The 26,691-nt window shown below is 38.9% G+C and overlaps 1 protein-coding gene across 1 annotated transcript in view; it reads left to right on the forward strand.

Annotated features, from left to right (window-relative positions):
- The window catches only part of cacna1ba (calcium channel, voltage-dependent, N type, alpha 1B subunit, a), a 222,977-nt gene that overhangs the window by 110,244 nt on the left and 86,042 nt on the right, over positions 1 to 26,691 (forward strand). Inside the window, 5 exon segments of the mRNA XM_072387079.1 lie at positions 13,444 to 14,196; positions 19,631 to 19,818; positions 20,221 to 20,341; positions 24,942 to 25,071; positions 25,990 to 26,049. Coding sequence (XP_072243180.1) covers positions 13,444 to 14,196; positions 19,631 to 19,818; positions 20,221 to 20,341; positions 24,942 to 25,071; positions 25,990 to 26,049 — 1,252 coding nt within the window.

Here is a 26,691-nt window from a genome sequence, read left to right on the forward strand (position 1 = left end):
CCAGAAAAAAGCTATTGTTTTACAGAAAAGTTTGCAAAAAAGCATGCGTGAGATTTACCATACAATATGGCAAAATATCCTCTGATCAGATAAGACTAAAATTTCAGTTTTTGGTCCAGAAGAGGAACAAACCCAAAACCTCCCATCCCGAAGAACAAGGGAATTCATGAAAAGCTGCCTTATAGAAAGTTGAGACTGAGCTGGAAGTTCAGTTTCCAGCAGGACAATGACCCTGAGTGTACTGCCAAAGCAGCACATGAATGGATTAAGGATAAACATTTAAATGTGAAGAACACTGATTACTTTTTCTGCTGACATAACCCTTGTTTTCCTTTTACAACCATTTTTTTGGCCTGAAATTTTAGACACACCTGACTTGTAACAACAAACATCTTTACCACACTCCAAATTGAATTACATTATTAAAAGGAGATTTATAATCCTTTTCATTTCATTTTCTGCCAATCAGTCAGGTACAACAACGTTTATGGTCTACAAAGACACCGTTTTAACTGCATCATTTGCATATTTAGAAGGCTGTAGGTTTTAGAAAAGAAAATCACAAGGGGATTACATATTTTTTTTATCTGCTAAATTCGAAACAAAAAAAGGCAGCAAAAAACCCAATCATATTAAAATAGTTCAGGTATATCTTATAAAGTCAGAGCGTTCAGCTATTGTTTGTCATATCTGTGGACTTCTGTTTGCTCTAAATTTGCTCAGTAGTGAGCTAAGTATGTCAGTTGCCCTGATGTTGGCTGATAGAGTGAATACAGTTGACATCATGTAACCTGGGGCCTCATGTACAAAGACTTGCGTGGATTTCCAACTGAAACATGGTGTACGCTCAAACCCAGAAACCCTCCACAAAAATATCCGGATGTATGAATCTGTGCGTACGCATGAATCGAAGCACATTTCCTTTGTAATCCAATCAATGTGTAGTTGAGCGCACATGTTGGAGTACTCGACCCCTCACTGTCCTTGCCCCTACTTAAATATGCAAATCATATTTAAGTGAGCCCTGCACCTGCAATTCCCCTCTCTACACGATCAGAAAATATAAAAAAAAAGAATGAGTAAGACGGGGAAAAAAGAAGATCTGAAGATCTTCTTGGAAAGCGAGATGGAGGTGCTGTTTTCTGAAATGGAGGCGTGCAGCACCCTGTAATGTAATAATTTCCTGAAAATGTAATAAAATTTGCACGTAACTCGATCGAAAATGTAATAAAACCCAATAATGTAATAACTTCACCAATAATGCAATAAAATATCCTGACTGATTTTGTAATAACATTTTTACTGATAATGTAAATCACTGGGAGTTTTTCGTTTTTTTTTTTCAAAACTGATAATGTAATATTTGACAGATAATGTAGTATATATGTTAATATTCAGTCCACAGTTCTTCATTTTGTGTTTTTAGAATCTAAGAATGTTATATACACTGGATTTGAAAAAAAAAAAACAGAATGACTATTGGGTTAAATTGTAGACCATTGAGTACCATACAGCCATATGCATACGTGCTAATACTCAGGGACATGCAACTACATCCTGGTCCTACTGAGTGGGTGATGGACTAGACCAGAATTCCAGCTCAGATGAGCTTCTGAACAACACTGGAGATCCCAGGTAACTCTTCCCTAAACTAATCTCTTCACTCCACAGATTTCCAACAAATCACTGCCTCATGAAAACAACCACAAACCAACAAATATCTTTCAGTAACACTTCATTTGAAGAGAGTATACATAAGCATTTATAACACCTGAATACACATTACATGACAGCTGACATAAACATAGGCCCACATATCCACTCATAAATGGTTATTATATCACTTTCAAGGTCAAATTGACATCTTACTCTATGTGAAGTGACATTGTGGTCAGCTGATGTACTGTCATACTGACAGTTTATTATGAGATTTACCTGTATAAATAAAGGTTAAATTTAAAATCAGAATGACAGAACTTCATGACAATTGACCCTTCGCTAAGCCCCGCCCCCCTTGGTTACTGTTGCTACGCCAGTCAAGCTTTCCCTTTTGGAGCGAGAAACATGGAGTTTTTACCGGGACCGTTAAGTCATATTCCTCAGGAATTATCTGAATTTTTTTGGCAAAATTCCTCAGAGGTGTCACAGAGAAGTATACAAAAAGGTCTCCAATATGCGTTTGAAAGATACGTTCACCAGATTAAATGTTGGCGAAGCTCAAAGGAAAAGGAACTCAAATTAGAGGGAAAAGTAAACTGCTCTCAATGTAAGTGCCGAGTGTGTTCACACGTCAAATAAAAAACCTGCACAGATCTCTAAACAGACGAGAAACCCTATTGAGTGTTCTTAACATGCTCATATATTGTTTATATTTATGTTTATGTATTTAGCAGATGCTTTTATCCAAAGCGACTTACAAATCAAGATATAACAAGCTATACAAAAAGCTAACAATAAACTACATAGAAGGAACCCACTAGTCAGACTCTGTCAGAGGTGACAGAGTAGAGATAGGGTGCAGGCATAGGAGGAAGTGCAGAAAGATAAAGTGCAGAGATAGAGGGGGTAGGTAAGTACAAGGTAAGTGCTGGGATAGGAGATGCTCTCTGAAGAGCTGGGTTTTCAGGAGCTTCTTGAAGATAGACGGGGACGCCCCTGTTCTGGTAGCGCTCAGTAGGTCATTCCACCATCGTGGGATGACACATGAACAGAGTTTGGATTGTCTTAGGCGTGTTGTAGGAGCTGCTAGACGACAATCCTGGGACCAACGGAGGGACCGAGTTGTGACATAAGCTTTTGCAAGAATATTCAAGTAGATGGGAGCCGTTCCATTAAGCACTTTGTAGCTAACATTAGTGACTTGAATTTGATGCGGGCGGCTAAGGACAGCCAGTGGAGTTCAATGAACAGAGGGGTGACGTGTGTTCTTTTAGGCTGATCGAAGACCAGACGCGCCGCCACGTTCTTGACCATCTGTAGAGGTTTCACAGCACAGGCTGGGAGACCAGTTAGGAGAGCATTGCAGTAGTCAAGGCGGGAGATGACCATGGCCTGCACCAGGAGTTGGGTGATCTTTGAAGGTTAGTTGGTCATCAATCATGACACCCAAGTTTCTAGCAACCTTTGATGGAGCAAGAGATAGGGATTCAGTTTGGATGCAGATGCTGTGGTGTATGGTTGGTTTGGCGGTTCAGTTTTTGGGAGGTTAAGTTGGAGATGATGGGCTTTCATCCATGCTGATATGTCAGAGAGACAGTCTGAGATTCGTGCTGAGACCATGTGGTCGTCAGGTGGGAATGACAGATAGAGCTGGGTATCATCAGCATAACATTGGTATGAGAAGCCATGTGATCGGATGATCTGTCCCAATGAGTTGGTGTATATGGCAAAGAGAAGAGGTCCCAGTACTGAACCTTGGGGGACCCCTGTGGCGAGGTGGTACGCTGCAGAAGTGTGACCAAGCCAGGATACTTTGAAAGACCGATCAGTGAGGTACGATTCAAACCAGGAGTGTGCTCTCCCTGTGATGCCCATGCTAGAGAGTATGGACAAAAGGATACTGTGGTTGACAGTATCAATGCAGCTGATAAATCGAGCAGGATAAGTACAGAGGACTTAGCTGTCGCTCTGGCTTCTTTTAAGGCTTCTGTCACAGCTAACAGAGCCGTTTCGGTGGAGTGGCCCAGATTTAAACCCAGATTGGTTTGGGTCAAGGAGGTCAAGGATGTTGTTATGTGAGAGGTAATATCCATCCCAAGACTAAACTTGTTGATTAGATCCAGTATTTCCATGGGCAAGGTGACAGTTATAATATCTCAGAATTTGATACATTGACAGGAGATGCAGGGGGACTGACCAAAGGAATGTCAAGAATAGAACCTGTCACGGAGTGTGGAGTGGAAGGTGACATGACAAGTGGAACATGACAAGAAATTAACCTAAAACCTGAAACCAAGATATGACAAAAACAAAACTCAAAACATGACATGACTGGCGGACTGCCAGATGACCAGTGACGAGGGAACTAGCTTGGTGGTCGGCCAGACATACGGCGACGTGGGAGACGTTTATTTGACCGTACCCCCTCCAGAGCAGCAGCGGGGAGAGGCGAGCCTGCCGGGCTCCCATTGGCGAAGATGTGGAGAGAGGCGAGCCCGACCGGGCCCACTCTGGCGAAGACGTGGAGAGAGGTGAGCCCGACCGGGCCCGCTCTGGCAAAGACGTGGAGAGAGGCGAGCCTGAGCGAACTCCCTCTGGTGACACCCCCCACTGTATCACTTATGACATCACAGTTTGTTGTTTATAGTGATCTACGTCAGGGATACGTGAGGTCTGACATAGCAGTGGACGTAAACCCCCGTTCCATAAATGAAGAGCGGATGTAACCTCCCGCCCGGTTTCTTAATTAGCTTTAACCCGGTTGGGACATAGAAGGGAGCCGCTGATCGTTTAGTTCGGGAGCTGCTGATCTCCGTTATAAAAGTTATTTTTAGTGACAGTCACATCAACAATGATCAGGTTATAACTTTGGCACAAAGCATCAAATGGCAACAATTAAGTTTAGTTGTGAACACGGTCCCTTTACAAATAACAGTAATAAGGAGTCTGCTACATCAATCCGTTACTTTGCATCCTCTGATGGACTGTCTGGTGGCCTACGCCGAACAGTTCTGCTATTTCCTTTATTTTTAAACCATTCAATAAATAGCTTTCAATGGACTGAACGGATGTTGATGGTTGGTCGTCCTCGTCCCATTTGAGGCTCCACGGCATCCAGCTGTTCCAGGACTGAACAGAGGTTTACTATGGCAACCTCATTAATGTGTAAATCTGTGACGGCAAAGTATGCAGCCAAGCTCCCTGACTTGTTCTACTCGGCCACGGTCATCAGACCCAGAAATATTATTAGATTCTACCTGCTCAGCTAATTCTAACAGTGTCTGCACAGTTTGAGGGAGCGCCATGATATGTGATGCGTCCTCTAAAGACCCGGCAATTCAATCAATTTCCCGGCACATTTGCAATGTAATGCAATGCAGATGTGCACAGCGCCCCCTACCGAACAAGATGGGTAGCTCGGTCAGCAGGGAGCTGAAGTCACTCTGCTGCGCCGCTCAGAATGCTTCATTTTTTAATCATGGGCAGTACTTTGCGGGCAGACCATGAAAATTAAAAAGCAAAAATGTGCCGTCTTGAAGAAGAAAATGCAAATGGAAAGATTGATTACTTATTTTATTTATGAGTCCAATAATGCAGCCACATTCTTAAAATGAAAAAGCATTTCTGCAAATGCATTTTAATTTGAATTATGGTCAAGATTTGCTTCCATACAATGCAGCCTCTAAATAAGGCATTATCTATGTTTATTTCACCAATACTTTAAGAAGAATGAATAAACGAACATGTACTATAGCTCTGTTAGCTCATAGCTGTTGTTATGTAGCTACTTGTGGCTATAGGAGAGCTAGCGGGAAAGATTTCTACACAGGCACTCCACTGCTGGCAACTTGATATTATAATAATAATAATAATAAGAAGAAGAATAAACACTACATACAAACTGGAAAAAAAAAATCTGTTGACAGTACTCTTTTTTTTCTTTCACTTTTTACGCATTTTCGCATGTGAAATGTGCTGCAGCTGTTATGAAATTAAATGTGTGCAGTGTCTCCACGTAGCTTGAAATGCACATCATTCGTGTGATTCGTGTGTCCCCCAGGCGACTTCGCTGGAGACGGGGATCATGGAGGCTATCTTGGCCAGTTTAGCCCACTCAGCGTAGATGTCGCTGAAATCTCTGATGAGAACTTTGTAGGCTGTTGAGAAGTTTAAGCCTCCGTAACTGCGGAGCGCTGTCCATACAGCAACGGCGTCTCTCTGCACACTTTTGGCATTAATGAGCTCGTCCTCACTTGTAATTTCTTTGCCAAAATGCCCAATCGTGGCTTGGATGGGTGATTCAGCATACTCCCGTTGGAGGGAATATTTCCACCGGACATTTTGACCGGCGGGTTTAGAAAATAGGCAGATTTATTCAAAGTCTGGTAATTACCAGACAACGGAAACCCAGACTGACATAGCGTTGCAGAAATGATGTCGCATGAATAAAATGGGATTTAAATGGACATAAGGCCTTTTTTAGTGGCTACTTTAACCACATTTCTTTTACGTTTATAGAAACAACATACAACCCCAAACCCCAAAAAGGAGTTTGAAAAATAACCATGTCAGTTGTCATTAAGTTTTGTCATTTTATATATACTCTACTATACTCTATATTATGGTACCTTTTTGAGTAAATTGGATCATAAAGTTTTACTTTACAAAGTTTTTGGCGAATCTTTTTGCACACTTTGCTGTAAGCAAAAGCTTTTTTATGTTAATTCAGAATCGGGGGTTTTCAGAGCACAGAGATCCTGTAAATTGGACACAGATGGACCTTATTTAGCTAACTAGAAAAAGCTGTTCCAGCGAAACAGCAGTGAGAATGCTAATAAGCTGAGTGGGGATACCTTTCAATTGCTGAAAAAACAGTTGCTGAAGTCTAGGTTGAAGGAATTGAAGTTGAAATGACAATAGTAAAAAGATTTAAACCTATTGGAAAAAAACTGTAGAAGTCTTAGTTGAAGAAGTTGAAGGATTAAAAACCACAAAGATTTAAAAGGAGAATGAAAACAAGTGAAAAGTCTTGATATTTTGCGGTCATTCTAAAAGAGTTAAGTAGAATGTATATGGCAGCTTATTTGAAACCTTAAAAGTGCAGAAGTGATAGCTGAAGAGCATTTCAACAGGGAGATGAACAGTTCTCATGAAAAAGGTCAAAGGTTAGAACAGTGATCTTAAATGGGAAACAGAGAAACACAGAGAAAAAGTAAGAAATGGTTTAATTCTAAGCAGAATAGAAAAGATAGAGAAAAGATAGAGCATAAATCTCCAGAACGAGAAGAAGAGACCAAAATTGGTGAAAGTACGCACAAGTAGTTAAACGACAAAAAACAAACTGAAGAAGTTAAGAATAAAGAAAAATAATAAAGGGAAACAGAAAAACAATAGCGCTCAAAATAGCGGAAATTTAGCTGAAAGTTCTTTTCTCAAGTTTCAAAAGGCCTGAAACATATTTTTGAAAGGAGCTGAAGCCCGATGAAGGCAGAAAACTGCGGAAAAGAGAATGGGGTGGAATGAAATAAGTTGAAGTAATGAAAACACCTGAAGATGCCAAAGTAGCAAAAGAAAAGTTGAATTTTACTAGAAAAGAATTTGCTGAATTCTTAATTAGCATTCTATAAAGAAGGTCAAAGGTCAATTCAGTAATTGTTAAAATGGCTGCAGTGTAATACGAAGCAGAGTAGTAGAAGAGAGATGTCCTCACAGTTATATGAATGTGTGTAAGCAGCTGAGGCTTAACGAGTTCACTCCTGGCAGAAACTGCAGAAAATGGCTGAAGGGATCATAGACATATATACACAGACGCCGCATTGACTGCTGCCGCTCACTAGAGGGGCGTGCCTACAGAGAAGAAAGAAATAAAAGGTTTAATTTAAAGCAACTGATTTGAACAATGGGATGGAATGAAATGGGCTCACATTTTACTTCAAGGTCGAAGTAATGAAGACACCTGAAGATGCCAAACTAGCAAAAGAGAAGTTAAATTTTAGTAAAAATAATCTGTTGCTGAATGAAGGAAATGAAGGGTTAAATTAATTTGAATGTTAAAAGACAACAATGGAAATTTCAAGCCATTGGAAGAACTAAAGAATTGATTAAAGAGTTAGAAAAAATGCAGAAGTCTCAGCAGTAAAAGGTGAAGGGTTAAAAACAACAGAAGGCGAAGAAAAGAAGGGAAATGCAAAACCAAAAGGGAAAATTCAGCAGAAAGTTTCAAAAGGCCTGAAAGGTATTTTTGAAAGGAGCTGGAGCTACATGAAGGCAAAAAACTGGAGAAAAGAGACAATGGGCTGAAATTAAATAAGTTGAAATAATGAAGACACCTGAAGATGCCAAAGGAGCAAAAGAAAAGTTGAATTTTACTACAAAGGCATTTGCTGAATTATTAATTAGCATAATATTCTATGAAGAAAGTTTATTATTGAGAAAATGCTTAATCAGCATTCTCACAAAAACAAAGAAAAAAAAAACGAAAACAATAGTGAGAACAAAAAGTGAAAAAATTCAGAAAGAAGAGAAACAATGCAGGAAAATTAGAAAATTTTATAGAAAGTCATTTGCTGTAGTTTCAAAAGACCTGAAAGGTATTTTTAAAAGGACCTGTAGCTGGGTGAAAGACGAAAACTACAGAAAAGAGAAGAAAAATGAAAAAAGGATTGGCAGTTCAGAGGCTTCTAATTAAAAAAATAACGTTCTGAAGGCTATGAAAGTCACATTGGCTGAAAGAGGACAATTTTTCCTACGTTTCTTAATTTTTTTGAATGAAGAGCGAGCAGGCTGAGCACTGATAACTTTAAACTTTTTTCATTTTGCCAAACAAATTCCTCGAACTTTCATATAGTTTCATACAGTAAGGTAATATTTCAAACAAATATTACCTTAAAATGTAGGAAAAGTTGTTCTCTTTCAGAGCTCACATTTACAGAATTTCAGCTATGATCCTTGAAGCGAGAGAAACCTTTGAAATTCTCTCACTAATTCCAGTGGAAAGGTTGGTCTGATGCAGCAGACAGCCTGAAGTGTGTTCAACTCGCTGCTGTTTAAAAATCTTTCACTCCATTGAAATAAAAACTACATTGCCGCGTTCCTCCAAGCCTTCTGGTTCTTCAAATTATTTTCCTCACTCTTCCAGTTTTCTTACAGGAGGTCATAGTATCCAAAAAAGCCTTATCCTGCATTGTTTCTCATCTTTCTGATTTTTTTCCCCTGTTAGTTTTGCATTTTTCTTCTCTTTGCTGTACTTCTCTGCCTTCATCTAGCTCCAGGCCCTTTCAAAAATACATTTCAGGCCTTTTGAAACGGCAGCAAATGACTATCTACTAATATTTCACATTTTTCAACTTTTTTAGCAATATTCAACATAACTAACTTCAATCCTTTAAATATTTCTGTTGTTTTTAACCTTTCAACTTCTTCGACTAAGACTTCTGCATTTTTTTTCCAAAAGGTTTCAATTATTCCACTATTTTATTTTCACTTTCAAACAGCTTCAAGCAGGATTTCAGCAACTTGCTTTCTGCTAAACTTTCACTATTTTTAGTTTTAGAAATGTCACACTTTAGAAATGTCAATACTTTTCACTTATTATCTGCTTGAAACCCTTTTGTTGTTTTTAACCCTTCAGCTTTTCTTTGCTGACAGTTACTCCAGCCAACATGACTGCCCTATTGTAAAAGCTTTATGCCAGCCTGTGTTATTTGTGCTCCTAATACAATGTAACATGACATTATCTGTCTCTCAGCCATCACAGCACAAACTTCCATGATAAAGAAGCTGCACTTCTCTCCTTTAAACTGACAGTGAGGGCTGTGTTAAAACTGCCATAAAACCTGTATTCTACACAGGACCTTGATAGAAATGACTTAACTGTCTGCAGCATACCTTTCTGCTTTTAACAATCTATTGAAGCAGCTGATTGTTCTCAAGAGGCACAACCTGTCCTCCTCTGTGTCTCTGGCTTAGGACGTCCTTCTGTGTGCTTTCCCTCATACTGGCCTGGTAAAACCTTACTGCTTTAGGCATCATGAATGTCATATTTCAGACTGGATTTGAAATATTTAATGCTTGACTGGTAACTAGCAGGTCTCTCAGCACAGCATCTATGTGTCGGTGGGCAAAATCTTTTCAGAAATTGTCTACTTATGGGTGCCAAAGGCAAGGCCCCCATATTACTATTGTTCATACTTATTATTATGGGTGCAAGGCAAGGTATTGGCATTCAGACTGGATTTGAAATATCTAATGCTTGACTGGCAATTAGCAGGTCTCTCAGCACAGCATCTTCCAAATGCCGGTCCTTTTTGCATGTTTCTTCTATTTTCTGTACTCTTCTGCTTTCATAAAGCGTCAGCTCCTTTCAAAAACACATTTCAGGCCTTTTGAAGCAAATCATTTTCTGTTAAATATTCACATTTTCCTGCATTGTTTGTCATCTTTCTGATTTTTTTCCCTTTTAGTTTAGCATTTTTCTTCTCCTTTCCTGTACATTTCTGCCTTCATGTAGCCCAGGTGGCTTAAATATTCACATTTTTCTTCAGTGTTTCTCTTCTTTTTGAATTTATTAACTTTTTGTTTAGCATTTCTCTTCTCTGTCCTGTACTTTTCTGCCTTCATACATCTCCAGGTCCTTTCAAATATGCATTTCAGGCCTTTATAAACTCCAGGAAAAAAAATTCTGCTAAATATTCACATTTTTGAGCATTGTTTGTCATCTCTCTGATTTTTTTTCCCTGTTAGTTTTGTATATTTCTTCTCTTTTCTGTACTTTTCTGCCTTCATAAATCTCCAGCTCCTTTCAAAAATACCTTTCCACTGCTTTGAAGCTTCAGCTAATAACTTTCTGCTAAATTTTCAGCTTTTTGAGCATGGTCAACTATCCCCATTCAGCTAATAAGCATTCTCACTGCTGTTTCGCAGGAACAGCTTTTTATAGTCTTTCTTTATTCTTAGTTCTTCCGTACGTTTTTTGATGCTTAACTAGTTCTGCATACTTCAACCGATTTCAACCATTTTGGTATCAAAACGTTCAGCTCCTTCAGGAGATTATTTCTATGACTTTTGGCGTTTATAATTTTTATACTTTTTAAACTATTTAACTTTTATTAAACTTTTCCCGTCATTCAGATGAAAGGGAAACGCTTTCAACTCTTCCTCATCTTTCCAACCTAACTACTTCAATAAACGTTCAGCTGGAGACAGCATTCAAACTTTAAACGGGTCACAAGACATTCATCTATTACCAAATGATTCAGCTTTTTTAAAATATTAAGCCGATTGAAATGTAATGTGAAATGTGACAGTTTCAAAAACATGAACATTTTTGCTCCTTCTTGATTTTTATGAATAAGAAGATTAGAGTGGTAGACTGATCATTTTAACTTTTTCTGATATTCAAACAAATTCATCTAACTTTCATACTGTTCAACTCATACAAACAAATCATACCTTAAAATCTAGGTACACTTGTCCTCTTTCAGCTGATGGAACTACTAAAGAGCTCACATTTACAGAATGTCAGCTATGAGCCTTGAAGCTAGAGAAACCTTTCAATTTTTCTCACTAACTCCAATGAAAATTTGGTCTGACATCAGAGACAGGTTCAACTGTGTTCAACTCGCTGCCGTTTAAAAATCTTTCTCTCCATTGAAATAAAAACTACATTACCGCGTTCCTCTAATTCTTCAGGTTCTTACGGTCTTCAAATTATTTTCCTCGCTCTTCCAGTTTTCTCACAGGAGGTCATAGTATCCAAAAAAGCAATTTCTGCAGGTTACACAGGGAGAGAGCTCGTTAAGCTGCAGCTGTTGACAAACATTCCTGGCACTGATGACATCACTCTTCCACTCCCTGCTGTATATTACACTGAAGCCATTTTAACTATTAATCACTTGATTTCTGCTAGATTTTCACTAGCATGATTTAATGCTTTTTGAGCATGGTCAACTAATCCCATTAAACTTAAAAAGCATTCTCACTGCTGTTTCGCAGGAACAGCTTTTATCTACTTATTATATTTTCCATAAATTTTTTGCTGTTTAAGTACTTCCGCACACTTTAAGGAAATTGAATCCTTTGTGCACAAAATGTTCAGCTCTTTCTGGACATGACTGCTATGACTTTTGGTGTTTCTAACGTTTATACTTTTTAAAATATTAAGGTTTTTGTGCAAATTATTCTCTCTTTAAAAGTAATGGTAAATCCATTCAAATCATTCAAAGAGCTTCCTCCTCTTTCAAACTTAACTACTTTCAGCTAGAGACACCATTCAAACTGTAAAATGTTCACAAGACATTCAACTATTACTGAATGATGCATTAAAAAAATATTTAGCCAATTTTGAACTATCACAGTTTAAAATGTGACTAAAATCCTTGATGATTTCTGAGTTTACAATGCATTCCAATGACATGGAATGTTCATGTGTAGAGTGGAGGCTCTAACTGGCAGAGTGTAAGAATACAGAAAGATTATTCAGAAAAAAAGTTTTTAACCTGTCACTGTTTTTAAAATATTTAAGTCACAGAAATAATTTTAGCATTAAAACGTAGGTAATTTTGTCCTCTTTCAGCCAATGTGACTTTTATAGCCTAACAGCATTCCTTTAAGTTGAACTCTAGATACAGAAACATTTTTTTTTTAAAACAAAACCATCAGGCAGGGGAAGCATTTCACAGCTCTGTAAAATTGCAAAAGCATATATGACTACTCATTGTTGAGTATCTGTTTCCTGTCACCATTATTTTTCATCTTCCTTGCAGAAAAACAAGACTGCTTTTTGTAAAACTTTGAATCTCTACTTAATATGTCCTTCTCCTTTGTGAAGTTTATTTACCTCCTTTATCCTTAAATGTAACCGAGTGGTGTCCCTTTTAAATGTCATCTTTTCTTTTGTTTGTTTCAATGTTGCTCCCTTTATGTGTTTGTACTGTAGGAGTTATGTCTGCACCCCAGTCCATCGCTACCTGAGGTAAAAACCCAACTGTATTTGCTACAAGGTGGTCAATAATGATGATCACATGCCCTAAAACATACATAATCATATTGTCATTATTTACATTCTGGAAAGAGAGACCACATTTAATAGATATGACCTGCATTCATGTCATTCACATTTATGGGCTCTTCTGTTCATCGATGTTGTCCATCCATGTCCTTGCAAGAATTTTCGACAAGTATAATACTGAGTGCTTTTTCAGTATAGAAGGTGAGTTAAAAGAACCTACCTACACAATTGTGGCACAAAAACTGGAATAATAAAGTCTTTTGACAATAGATTGACCTTCACCACATTAATGGCATTTTTATTCTGATTCTCAAATGGCAGACTACAAAAAGTGCATGCATTGAGCCATTTAAAAATATTGTGTTACACATATATTTTATAAGATGTAGTATTTCAGAACATAATATTTTAGCCATGCTTGGCTTTAGCTCAGGGAGAACCATAAATTACCTAGTTCTATAGTATACTGTAATAATGGGAGTACCAGTACTTTACTGTGTTGAAAGCTCATTTTCATCTTGACCATACTATGAATCATTCAGCCTTTAGGGACAATGTGTGTTTTCATGAGATAAACATAGTGGTAGTTTTAGATGGCATATAGAATCACAAAGGAAGCCATATCTGTCATTGTATCTATTGGAAAGGCTTACTGTGTATCCTTTGAAGATATGACAAACTGGCAGTAAGAGCAAAGGTTAATGTTGAGTAAAAGAGTTAATTCAATATTTTACAATGTGGTTATGATTTTTCTGTGTCCCTTTTTCATCCCCCAGTAAGGAGCAGCAAAGTTCAGTAAAGGCAATGTCTGTATGGGAGCAGAGAGCCAACCAGCTGAGGAGGAAGAATCAGGCAAGCTGTGAGACTCTATACAATGAACTTGAGCCTGAGGAATCCTCAACCCTCCACATCAGGCCTGACATGAAAACCCACTTAGACCGACCACTGGTTGTTGAGCCTTGTGATGGGCTTTTGCTGGGTGGCCAACTGCATCATCACCACAAGCCCTGCCGGTCAGAGGCAGTCGAGAAGGCTGCTGTCCCATATACTGTTTCTCACCATGCTCGCCATCACCAACACCATCAGTACAGAGATTGGGTCAAAACAAAAGAGGAGACCAATGACAACAGTGACACTGGTAAGGATGGGAGACACCACGTCCATCATCGCCGTTCCAAAGACCACGATTACACCCTGAGCACAATTGGGAAGAAACAGAGGTCCTGCAGCAGAGAGGGAGGCAGGAGGTATCACCATCAGAGTTCAGTGGATGACACAGGACATGGGGGAGTCACAAGTGAGAAAGAGCACCGCCATCATCATTCACATCGACAGTCCCGACGGGGCAATGGGAAAGTGAACACTGGAGGAAGAGGAGAGCGAAGATCCCGCCACAAAGATGGACAAAACTGCAGAGGAGATAGTGGTGCCAATGGAGAGAAGAGGAGGCATCACATTCATGGATCCAGGGGCCAGTCCACAGTTGAAGAAGAGGAATCCAATGAGAGAGAGATCTTCCACCATCACAGGTAAAAACAAAAAGAAAAACTTCCAGTGCTTGCTCTCGAAACAGTAATACTGTTGTTTTACACTATTGGTCAGCTTTTCACATTTCTTTAATTATATAATGGTTTTGCTCATTTCAAGATAAACATGACTATAGCTACTACAATTTTATAGAAATGGTTGTTTTCTTCATCCTGATATTAGAATGCGATTATCAAATCACCATTACTTGTGTGACTAGGGTGTGGCCTATACATCAAATTAGATCTTGGGGAAACCCTGAGGGATGAAACATTGATGATAAATTTCAATGCATATGGAGCTGGGACATATTTTCTAAATTCTATTTAATGTTTTAGTTATTTGCACATCATCACTATCTTTGATGTGCAAAAATTTCTCTACAAGTCTTTTAGAATGCAGGGATGGGCGATTTTATCGATAAAGTTGTGATTTAAAATTGATCGTCCAAAAGAACATTTCTCTTTAACTTCCACTTTGACTGAATACAAGAGTCATGTTTTTATTAGTTTTGTTACAAATAGAAAGATTATCTTCTGTTGTTAGCACATCCCATCTAGCATAATAAATATAAAAGTGTTATCATAAACTGACACTTTTTTGCCCTGAGTAGGCATTTTTATTTTAAGATAAGTTTGAAGGTGCGCTTTGTTGCTGTCTGAGACAATGTCACTGGATTTAAAGAAAGCTTGGAGAAAGGTATGATTTTATTCTAGTTTACTTTGGTTGGGACTGTTTTCTTGGCTTGTGTTTGGTTGCATGTTAAGCCCAAAGGGAAACTGATTTACATTTATCAATCCCAGAAGGGAAAATAATTCAGCTTTTATTATTTTATTATTAAAATAGAACAAGGTTTTTCCTGGTTTAAAATGAGGTACCTGATTGTGGGCTCACAGGTGCCCATTTACTGTGCCTTCAACTGGCTCAAGCAAGTGTTTTACTAGCAGTCTATTTGGGGGCCTAGCAGCGAAACTGCGAAGTCACCCAATGTGTTAGTAGCTTTTCTTCCTCTTATCATCATTATTATTATTGTTATTATTATTATTATTGGGGGCCTAGCAGCGAAACTGCAAAGGCACCCATTGTGTTAGTAGCTTTTCTTATTTCCCCAATAAGAAAGTGATTTCATAAGATAGTGATTTTAACGCTTAGTCCAGTATAAGAATGCAAATCAACAGTCAGACAATGACTGCAATTCAACAGTAATGATTTAATCTCCTTCTCAGAATCACCAGTTTCACAGATATAAATTAACAATTTTACATTGTATAATTCTAGATAAATAAGGATCTCACCAAAGTTGGTGGAAGCTGCATCTCTCGCATGAAGTTTACCATCATCAAGCTGATTTACCGCCCTGCACGAGCCTATTTTTTACCTGAAATCTGCTGCTGGGGCGATATTTTCAGCACCCCAAGACTATAAAATTCTGGTTCACTGGTGAATGAATGTCAGTAGGTGGGAAATGTAGTATATATAATTCATATTGCATGTGGGCACGCACTAGTGTGTAAACTGACATTTTTAACTGAATTTGTAAAAGTACATTTCACATTTCCCGTCCTCTTATCAGGGATGGGTGGTGCCCCCTATGGACGTTTTCAAAGAAGAATACAAAAAAAAATCAATTGAAAATGTTAATCAAAGTTTACTAGGGAGGAAAAATCAAAGATTTTATTTTAGGCAAAATCACACAGAGCTGCCAGACAGCATCAGTTTTATTCAATTCAATTTAGTTTATTTATTTAGAGCCAAATGTAATCACAACAAATGTCATCTCAAGGCACTCAAAGATACAATCCAATTCAAAACAATTAGAATCCAATTCAAAACAATTAGAATCCAATTCATTATGATACAATTAGAATCCAATCATATCCAATTATTGTATTCCAAATTAGTCCAATTCATACATACAGAGCCAATTAAGGAAAGCTTGCATTGCTAAGGAAGTCGACTGTGAAAAGAAAAAACTCCCTTTTAACAGGAAGAAACTTCCGGCAGAACCAGACTCAGGAAGGGTGGCCAGCCCTCTCAATCAGATACATCAGTTATTTGATTATTTTCAATTTATCTATACTATCTGTGAAGTTTATATGCAGCTACTCAGATATAATTTGTGGGTTTCACATGTACATTTCATAAAGAATAAAGAAACTGTGTAATTACAAAAAAATGAACAAAAACAAAGTTGCGATGAAATCACTAAAGATGTGTGTCTTTACTGTGTTTAACTTGGAAGGCATGAGGCAAAGGGTTCTATGTCAGCTGGGCAAGAAGGGAAAAGTAAATTAAGCTTGTAATTGCAGGTAATGTGTCTAACAAGATGAGGGAAAGAATCTTTACTGGTCTCAATCTGAGCGAAAATATGAGCTGTAATTTCATTGGAGGAGCAGCTCTATAGCTGTGCTTCAAAATATTCTCATTCAATGTAAATACAGTTGCAGAGATGTCAACACTTAAGGAAAAAGGGGGAAAATGAAATAGGTTCTCTCTGACGAGTTGTTGTCAGCTTGAGTATGTAAGTACCTGTCTGTTGTGTTCTCTATTCCACTCCATGTTAGTGCATGCTGTTTAATGTGTTTTTTTACTTGTCTACACTCAACAGAGCATTACAGTTGAAACAGGGTCAGTGAAACACATGCAAATTTACATATGCAGTAGAAAACAGAAACAGAGCAGCTTTTTAGATTGTGCTGAAATAAAACAGCTAGGAGATAGATAAGTTGGTCAATAATGACTAGAAAAGTGTTGTTTTCATATAGCCAGTTCTGATGAGTGAGCCCCATTCTGAACGTTGGCTGGATTTCTTACTTAGGTTTGTTATGAAACCTTGCCCTGGATGCGCCACAGTATGGGTGGGTTGCCCTGGGCTGGCTGCCCTCTCCGGGGGAGAGTAGCTCCCCCGGTGTATATCCCCATACCCCTCTCCCTTCTGGCTCCTGTACACAGCACACACTCACACATGAAGGGTTTTGGGGGCGTGTGTGTTCGGTGGGGTGTAGTGGATGGGGCCACGTAGGTGGTCCCCTTTGGTTGCACTCTGCAGTTCCCCGCCCCTGTTTTAATTACACCTTAGACATTACTACTTATCAAACACACTCACACACACACATTAGGTCTTGGGGGGTGGTTACACTGAGTGGCATCTGGTGGGCGGGGCTCTTTGGGTATGTAGGCTGCCCAGAGGGCCGCGCTCCCAGTTCTACAAGTTTGGCTGCCCCTCAATTTTAATCGCTCACTATTAGAAAATATTGAAGAGCCAGAAGGGTGAGGGGAGGGGTCTTCTTCCCACACCCCTGCTTCCTGGTTGCTGCTCGGGGCGGGAGGGGCCAGGAAGATTAATTAATTGTTCTGCTGGTTCGGGGTCTGTGGTGGCTGGGGGGCTGCTGGCCCCCTGGTGTGCCCGCTGCGCTACACCCCAGCGGAGTCGAGGGAGGGAGGACGTGTGGATGTATGGGACGTGAAAGTGTGTGTGGTAATGATTGGGCCTGGGTCTGGGACTTGCTGTCGCCTGGCCTGCCTGTGCTTCTCCCGATGGGGGGGCGGCGTTGCCTCTCCCCGCTGCTCGCGACTTCACCCACGTCTTGACTCCCAGGGCACTTGGCCAGGGGCGCTGGGGCAGGCGCTGACCCACTGTGTGGCTGTCTGGGGCGCTTGGCCCTCCTGGGTATTGGGTGGGGCCTCTGCCGGGGGGTTTGGGGGCGCTCGGGCTCCCAAACCTGAGCGCCCCCAAACCCGAGGGCCTGGCGGGGTCGGTGGGCTGTTACCCCTGGTTCCCAGAGTGCCTCTGCCCTATGCTTATGGGGGCTCTGTCCGGGGGCTTCCTCTGCAGTCTTCTGGGTGGATGCGTGGTTGCCCCTGCGGTGGGCTTCCTGGGTTCTGTGCTCCGTGGGGGCTGCTGGTGGCCTGGGTCTTGTGGCCCTCTCTGCCTGCTTCTGATTGCTGGGGGGGGGGGCTGTGGATTGTGGCCCTATACACTTATACACTCATAACTAAGCACGGTTATCATGTAGGTCCTGTGCCATGGGTGTTGCATGTTCTCACACACACACACACACATTCATTAGCCCAGTAGCATGCTCGCTAAGCAGTTGATGTATTATCATGTCGTCTCAGGTCATCTATATTCACAGCTGTGTTGTATGCGATTGCTGCTTCTTGTGCTTGTTTTTGTTTGTTTGTGTGTTTGTTTTTTCTCTGCTTGTCTGCTTTCAGGTGCTCCTGGTGGCGCTAAGGCTGGATTCCCCTCAGAGGCCATGGATTGTTGTCTGTTTTGTTTTTTACAGGTGTAGCAGCTGGTTGTCTGGTTTTTGTTTCTATTTTTGTTCTGTTTCCTCTTCTTTCCTCTTCTTCTTTCCTTGTCCCCCGGTCCGGTTCAGTTCTATTACATGTCATATATTGTAAGAAATAAATAAATGGGCATCAAGGGGAGCTTTACATTTATAAAACTTCCCTTGGCAAAGCAAATCTGTTTGGCATCAAAGGTATTCAGACTACAATTCTGCTGCCATAATCCTGAACAGGACAAGGGGGAAAAAAAAAAGAAAAAAAAATGAAACCTTGCAGTTCCAACATTGATATGCTCAGTCATGTTCAGTCCTCTATCCTAAAAATAAAATTTATTAAAGTTATACCACATGGACCCTATAAATGATATCAAAAACCGGATTTTTACCAGAGGTGTTCCGTAAATGTTATTTAAATGCAATTTTAATGAGGGCAAGCTCTTAAGCTCCTTTCAGATATGAACGTCATTTCACTAATCTTGTATCAACTGAATATGTTTGCTTCATGTTTAATAAGCTGCCTGATGCCTTTAAGTAAAATGTTTCGGGGTGGCAAACATTATTGTACTAAGGTGTGACAGTCAACACAGTACATAAAAATTCTGTGCACGCATAATAATGGATAGGAACTTACAGTTGAGTTGTACTTGGGCATATGATCCAATATATGCCAATTGTTGTTCATTTTAATGTGAATCCTCCCCAAATTTCTGTTGAACTGGCTCCATGTAGCCTATGATTTACTGATCCCATGATTTACTTAAAATTATTGTTTTTGCGTCTGGTCATTTGCAAGAACAGATTAACCACATAATCCCTAAAAGTTACCAGTGTAGACAATCTCAATTCAGGGATATTAAAATATTATATGTACATTAGAGCATTCTCATCACTCAAAGGTAAAGAGCATAGTGTTGATTATCTTGTAACAACAGCATGTTAAGGTTTAGGATATTTTAAAACGTAAGCCAAAAAGGTTAGGTTGTGTGTGTTTTTTGTTTTTTTTTACAAAGCCCTTATGGTTATGACTAGATGACAGTGGTATAAAAAATCTAAATCATAGTTGGTTCCCTTATCCATCAGCAATAGATATTAGGAATGTATTTTATTGTCAATGTGTAAGATGCCACATTTGCTCTTTTAACAGGTTTGGTGACTCAGAGGGGGAGTCCTTTGCCATCTCCCCTCAGCAGGGCTCGGTGAGGACCAGCTGGCCACCTGTCCATCAAGAGGACTCAGACAACCAGAGGAATGTCAGACGAACTGGCCCAACCTCCATCCATGTCCCACCTGTGACGATCACCTCCCCACCTGGAGAGACCACTCTCGTACAAAGTGAGTACTATCTAACACCTTCATAATGTACACTAAATATGACTGAAATATTTTTTATTGCAGCTGATAAACCCATGGTAGTTTTTTCACAGTTACTGAAAGTATCAGCATTTATTTTTATTTTGTACAGGCTTGTTGAATCTGACATTATCTTTCGAACAATCACCCCGGGAAACAATACTCAAATGCATATCATATATATAATCATGTGAAAAATAAATTATACCTGATTTTTAAGTTTGAAGTTTCACATACCAGGGAATTATAGAAAAAGTTTTCTGATCCTTAGCAGATCTGTAAAAACATTTAAATACAGCCTTAGATTAACAGAATCGCATGGCATATTATGCTGTTTAAATTCCATTCAGCCATGTCTGTGATAATTGCTCTCTATCTTTCCAGTGAATAGTACTGACCATGAAACAATGCCCATGAATGAGAAGACCTTAGATGATCTATGTCAAAGTGAACCTAAACCCATCCTGCCTTACAGTTCCATGTTCATCTTTGGACAGACCAATCCGTAAGTGACATTAGCTTCCTTCATCCACCTATTCATCTCCTTGTAGGATTTCAAACACGCTGTGGATGTATGACAATAGCCTAAATAGGAGGTGTTCTATTTCATACAAAAATCTCAAATAAATCTATTTTTCCATCCATTTCTTATACCAGCTTTATGCTGCTGCAAGGACTGGAGCTTAACACAGTTTACTGGGCTGAAGCCCTGTACAGAACCCCACTCCAATTCAAGGCTAACAGAAATGGACAGAAAGTTAAAAATTTTTTTTTTAAAAGTGTCTTTGAAAAAAGGGCTAATTTATTTCTTATGACATCACCAAGAGCTCTGTGGTTACTTCCCAGTGTTCCTAATTACAGTTTCTAAAGGCTGGAAAAAAACTGCAGAGAGAGTGCAACTTTTGACCATTTACTGTTATTATTGTTCAATTCAATTCAATTCAATTTTATTTATATAGCGCCAGATTACAACAATTGTCATCTCAAGGCACTTAAGTAATATAGTCCAATTCAAGCCAATTGGAATTCAATTCATTGTAATCATAATCCAATGAAATCCAATGAATTAATTTAACAATAATCCAATTCATTCATATAGAGCCAATTCAAAAAATAATATCCTAGCTAAGGAAACCAACAGATTGCACCGAAACTTGTCTTCAGTCCAATCTCCCGTCCTGAGCCTGAGGGACTGTGGAAAGGAACGACTCCCTTTAACAGGAAGAAACCTCTGGCAGAACCAGAACCAGGAAGAAACCTCTGGCAGAACCAGACCCAGGAAAGGGTGGCCATCCGCCTCGACCAGCTGGGGTTTGAGAAGACAGAAAAGAGGGAAAAGAGGGGGGGAAACACCATAACACCATTCAAAGGATATCTGTTGGAACAGGGAAACACAAGTTAATAACCACAATAATGTCACATGTACATAAAATCAATTGAGAAATTAAACAGGGGGAAAAAGAGAGCAAAGTGAGGAAAGGTGTGACAGATGAGGTCCCCCAGCAGTCTAAGCCTATAGCAGCTTAACTATGGGATGTTTCAGGGTCACCTGAGCCATTCCTAACTATAAGCTTTATCAAAAAGGAAAGTTTTAAGCCTAATCTTAAAAGTGGAAAGGGGGTCTGCTTCCCGGACATTTACTGGCAGCTTATTCCACAAGAGAAGGGCCTGATAACTGAAGGCTCTGCCTCCCATTCTACTTTTAGAAACTCTGGGAACAACAAGTAAACCTGCAGTTTGGGAGCGAAGTGCTCTGTTAGGAAAATATCTTACAATGAGATCTTTAAGATATGATGGAGCTCGGTCATTAAGAGCTTTATATGTGAGAAGAAGAATCTTAAATTCTATTCTGAATTTAACAGGGAGCCAATGAAGAGAAGCTAAAACTGGAGAAACATGATCTCTCCTGTTAGTTCTCATCAGAACTCTGGCTGCAGCATTTTGGATCAGCTGGAGGCTTTTCAGAGAATATGTGGGACAGCCTAATAATAAGGAATTACAGTAGTCCAATCTTGAAGTAACAAATGCATGGACTAGTTTCTCTGCATCACCCTGAGACAGGATGTTCCTGATTTTAGAAATATTACGAAGGTGAAAGAAGGCAGTCCTACAAACCAGTTTTATATGTGCGTCAAATGATAAATTCTGGTCAAAAATAACTCCAAGGTTCCTCACTGTAGAACTAGAAGCCAAGGAAATACCATCTAGAGTAACTATATAACTAGACAATTTCTCCCTGAAACGCTCAGGTCCAAAGATAACAACTTCAGTTTTATCTGAATTTAGAAACAGACAGTTCTGAGTCATCCAGGTCTTTATGTCTTTAAGACAGGCTTGTAGTCTGACCAACCTATTGGTTTCATCTGGTTTCATAGATAAGTACAGCTGAGTATCATCAGCATAACAATGGAACTTTATGCCATGCTGTCTGATAATGTTACCTAATGGAAGCATGTATAAAGTAAAAAGAATCGGTCCAAGCACAGATCCCTGAGGAACTCAATGACTTCCTCTGGTGTGTGAGGAAGATTCTTAATTTACAAGAACAAACTGGAATCTATCAGATAAATATGACTTAAACCAGCCTAATGCAGTTCCTTTAATCCCAATAACATGTTCAAGTCTCTGTAACAGAATGCTGTGATCGATCGTATCAAATGCAGCACTGAGATCCAACAGGACAAGCACAGAAACAAGTCCGCTATCAGAGGCTAACAGGAGATCATTGGTAACTTTTACCAGTGCTGTTTCTGTGCTATGATGCACTCTGAATCCTGACTGAAACTCTTCAAACAGATTATTTCTATGTAAATGATCACAAAGTTGAACTGCAGACAAAAAAGGGAGATTGGATATAGGTCGATAATTAGCCAACACTTCTGAATCAAGAGTAGGTTTTTTAAGTAAAGGTTTAATTACAGCAACCTTAAAAGTCTGAGGTACATATCCTGTCAACAAAGACAGATTGATCAAATCCAATATGGAAGTGTCAATTAAGGGAAAAACCTCCTTGAACAGTCTGGTTGGGATTGGGTCTTGATGGTTTAGAAGAGACTATTGCTGTTGTTAGCTCAGAAAGATCAACTGGGCAAAAGCTGTCTAAATACAAATCAGGTTCTAAAGATACTTCTAAAGCTGCTCTACTTGATGATACATCAGTGATAATAATGGGAAGGATTCCATTAATCTTCTCTCTGATAGAAACAATTTTATTGATGAAGAATCTCATGAAATCATCACTGCTGAGAGTTAAAGGAATACATGGCTCAACAGAGCTCGGACTCTTTGTCAGTCTGGCCACAGTGCTGAAAAGAAACCTGGGATTATTCTTATTCTCTTCTATCAATAATGAATAATAAGCAGTTCTAGCTTTACGAAGTGCTTTCTTATACGTTATTAAACTATCTTTCCAGACTAATTGAGACTCTTCTAAATTAGAGGAACGCCACTGTCTCTCCAGCTTTCTTGCAGTCTGCTTTAACGCACGCAGCTGTGAATTATACCAAGGAGCCAACCTCTTCTGACTGATTACCTTCCTTTTCAGAGGGGCAACATTGTCCAGTGTTGTACGCATTGAAGCTATAGTGCTGTCAACAAGAGAGTCAAGTTCTACAGGAGTAAAATTTAGGTAGCCGTCCTCTGTCATATCAGCACATGGCAGTGAAGAAAAGGATGATGAAATCAACTCTTTCAATCTGGTTACAGCATTCTCTGACAGACACCTTCTATATATATAATTCTTCTCAGAAGCCGTATAGTCAAGTAATGTAAATTCAAAAGTTATTAAAAAATGGTCAGACAAGACAGGGTTATGAGGGAACACTGTTAACTGTTCACTCTCAATGCCATAAGTCAGCACAAGGTCAAGGGTATGATTAAGGCAGTGAGTAGGTCTGTGAACACTTTGAGAAAATCCAATAGAGTCTAATATAGAATTAAAGTTAATATTTAGGCTGTCATTTTCAACATCTACATGAATATTAAAGACACCCACTACAATGACTTTATCTGTACTCAGCACTAACTGGGATAAAAACTCTGAGAATTCAGACAGAAACTCAGAATAAGGGCCAGGTGGACGATACACAACAACAAACACAAGAGGTTTTTGTGATTTCCACTTTGGGCGGGAAAAACAGAGAATCAGAGATTCAAAAGAGCTAAAACTAATCTGGGGTCCAGGACTGATTAGTAACCCTGATCTGAAGATAGCTGCCACTCCTCCTCCTCTGCCTGTGGTTGGAGGAACGTGAACATTTAAATAGTCAGAGGGAGTTGATTCATTAATGCTAACATGATCCTCCTGCTGCAGCCAGGTTTCTGTCAGACAAAATATATCAATATGATGATCACAGATCAAATCATTCACTAACAGAGACTTGGAAAGGAGAGATCTGATATTCAGCAAACCACATTTAATAGTTTGATGTTTTTGTTCAGTTAAAGTTTTTGTTGCACTCTTAAAACGTCTTCTGTTTGGCAACTTTATTTTCCCTACACTGCATATATGTTTTGGTGTCAGTTGGTCTTGAAGCAGCCAGCCTATATACATGACATATGGTGTCATTAAAAAAAAAAGCCACATCCTCCTGCTGCCTCTATAACAATTAGCCAGAGCAGAACAATGAACATTTCACCTTAAGGTATGAAAAAAAGAATAATAACAAAATAAACTGAAATTAAAATATTTGTCTTTGATAACATGTTATCATTTACACTTGAAATTAAACATATTATGCCTCAAATATTTCTAGGTCGCAACATTAATAATACTCCAGAAAAGTGCAAAACAGAAAGACAAAGTGCAATTTTGTTAACTGGTTTGGACTTCCATGTATTGTTATTAACATATTTTACAAATACCATATATTAAGCTTTCAGTATAATGGAAACTACCAACAAAATATGAACTACATTTTCTTGATGCACCTAAACAAAAAGAGTAATTATTCTTTGTTAAAAGCTTTTTATGCATTTTATGTACAATTGCACACTTCAAACTTGTGTCTTTCAATGTTTTCATGAACTTTCACGTTTGTTTTTCTTAATAACTATTTAGGAAATAACAGCAACTGCTTCATGTTTCTCTGTCTCTCTTTTCTCAGGGTGAGGCGGTTATGTCACTACATTGTAACTCTGCGGTATTTTGAGATGTCCATTCTGGTTGTCATTGCAATGAGCAGCATTGCTCTTGCAGCAGAGGACCCCGTCTGGACAAATGCCCCTCGCAATAATGTGAGACACACAGTGCATGCAAACTAAACGCATAAATACATAAAACACAATACTTAAACATACAAAACTGTAAGAAGAGGTTCTTTTTTATGAATTATTTTCTTGATAGTGTGTGACTTGCCCAGCCTGGTAAAGAGAAAATCAATATCTCTTTTTAGTAGTTTATCATCTGGTGCTCCATGTTAATATATTTGCTGTCTAAAACACCTCAAGACTGATATGACACATTTGATCGACAAAGTCTTATCATCAGATACCACAGAAGGAGATGCCACTACATTGGTTTTATCTTTGGCAGATAGAGAAAGCGGGCAACATAAATTAATAAATTAATGAATGAATGGCTATATTAATAAATTAACCTATCATTAACAAGAAATATGTAATTCTGACAAACAGCATAGAGGCTTCGATCATGGGAGTGTTTAGGGGTATCAGTGTAGGATTGAGGTCCTCTGAGATCCTGTGGGGCATCAAGCTCCAGACAGATAAGCAGCATGGTTGTGGTTGACAAAGATCAGAAGTTTAGCTGTTGTGATAGATATGGCCATCCCCACTATGAGAAACATCAGGTAGAAGAAGCATGAGAAGACTGAGAAGTATCAAGGAATACAGAATCCACTGGTACAGATTTGGGAATCGTGGGAACAGTGATAGGTAGATTAGGGGCATATGACACACAGATAGATACAAGCGACTACAATGGCAGATTTTGGGTCCAACATCCAAAGTCAAGGTAGGACACTGCAGAAGAGGCTCCTGGGCTTTTGGTAAAGAACTTCACACAATTCCTTAAAAAAGGGGCGTGAATTAAAGTGAAAGAGTGAAATACACATTTCCTTTATATTGAATAATATCTCTATTTTCTTTAAATTTTTCCTGTGTTAGTACTACTGTAATCCAGTCTATTTTTTGCAGGTGCTCAAATATCTGGACTACGCTTTCACTGGTGTTTTTACTTTTGAAATGGTGATCAAAGTAAGCACAAATAACCTTCTAATTTCATTGTCTTTCACTGAACTTTTAATTCTCAAAGCTAAACTGTGGCAGTAGTGTATGTGCTTTTAATGAAATCTGACATAGCTGAAGGAATGACTAAACTGATGAATAATTAATAATTAATGAATTGTAATTGTAATTGTATTCCTATGACAGTCGGTAACTATTTCTATCAATGTCTTTTCATTGCATTTTGAAGCCACGCTTAAAAACATGAAGAAACAAAGAAAGTCCATTGACATTTACCACAGTGCTCTGTATCATGACTAATACACAAAATTATAATTCTTGTAGCTATTATAAATATGAAAAAACAGAACATTACATGTTTTGTCTTGTCTCTTTGTGACCTTGTTTGTTCATCGCATATATCATGGTATATAATAAGATGCTGTCTTATTCTTGTTAAGTGTTAAGTTGTTACGGGTGTTTTTTTGTCAGCCTCTCAAGCATGACAATAATTTCCTATGTATAGCTGTGCAATTACATGGTTCAGATGGAGGTTTGTTTTCACAAAAGTAGCAATACATCCAACCACTGTAAGGACACAAAAGAACAAAAAATGGTCTTATCCTCCAGCAGTGCTTTAAAAGCATTTTTTAAATATAATAAATTAGGTCA

The sequence above is a fragment of the Leuresthes tenuis genome, unplaced genomic scaffold (genome assembly GCF_036924035.1).
Source record: "Leuresthes tenuis unplaced genomic scaffold, fLeuTen1.0.hap1 SCAF_6, whole genome shotgun sequence".
NCBI lineage: Eukaryota > Metazoa > Chordata > Actinopteri > Atheriniformes > Atherinopsidae > Leuresthes > Leuresthes tenuis.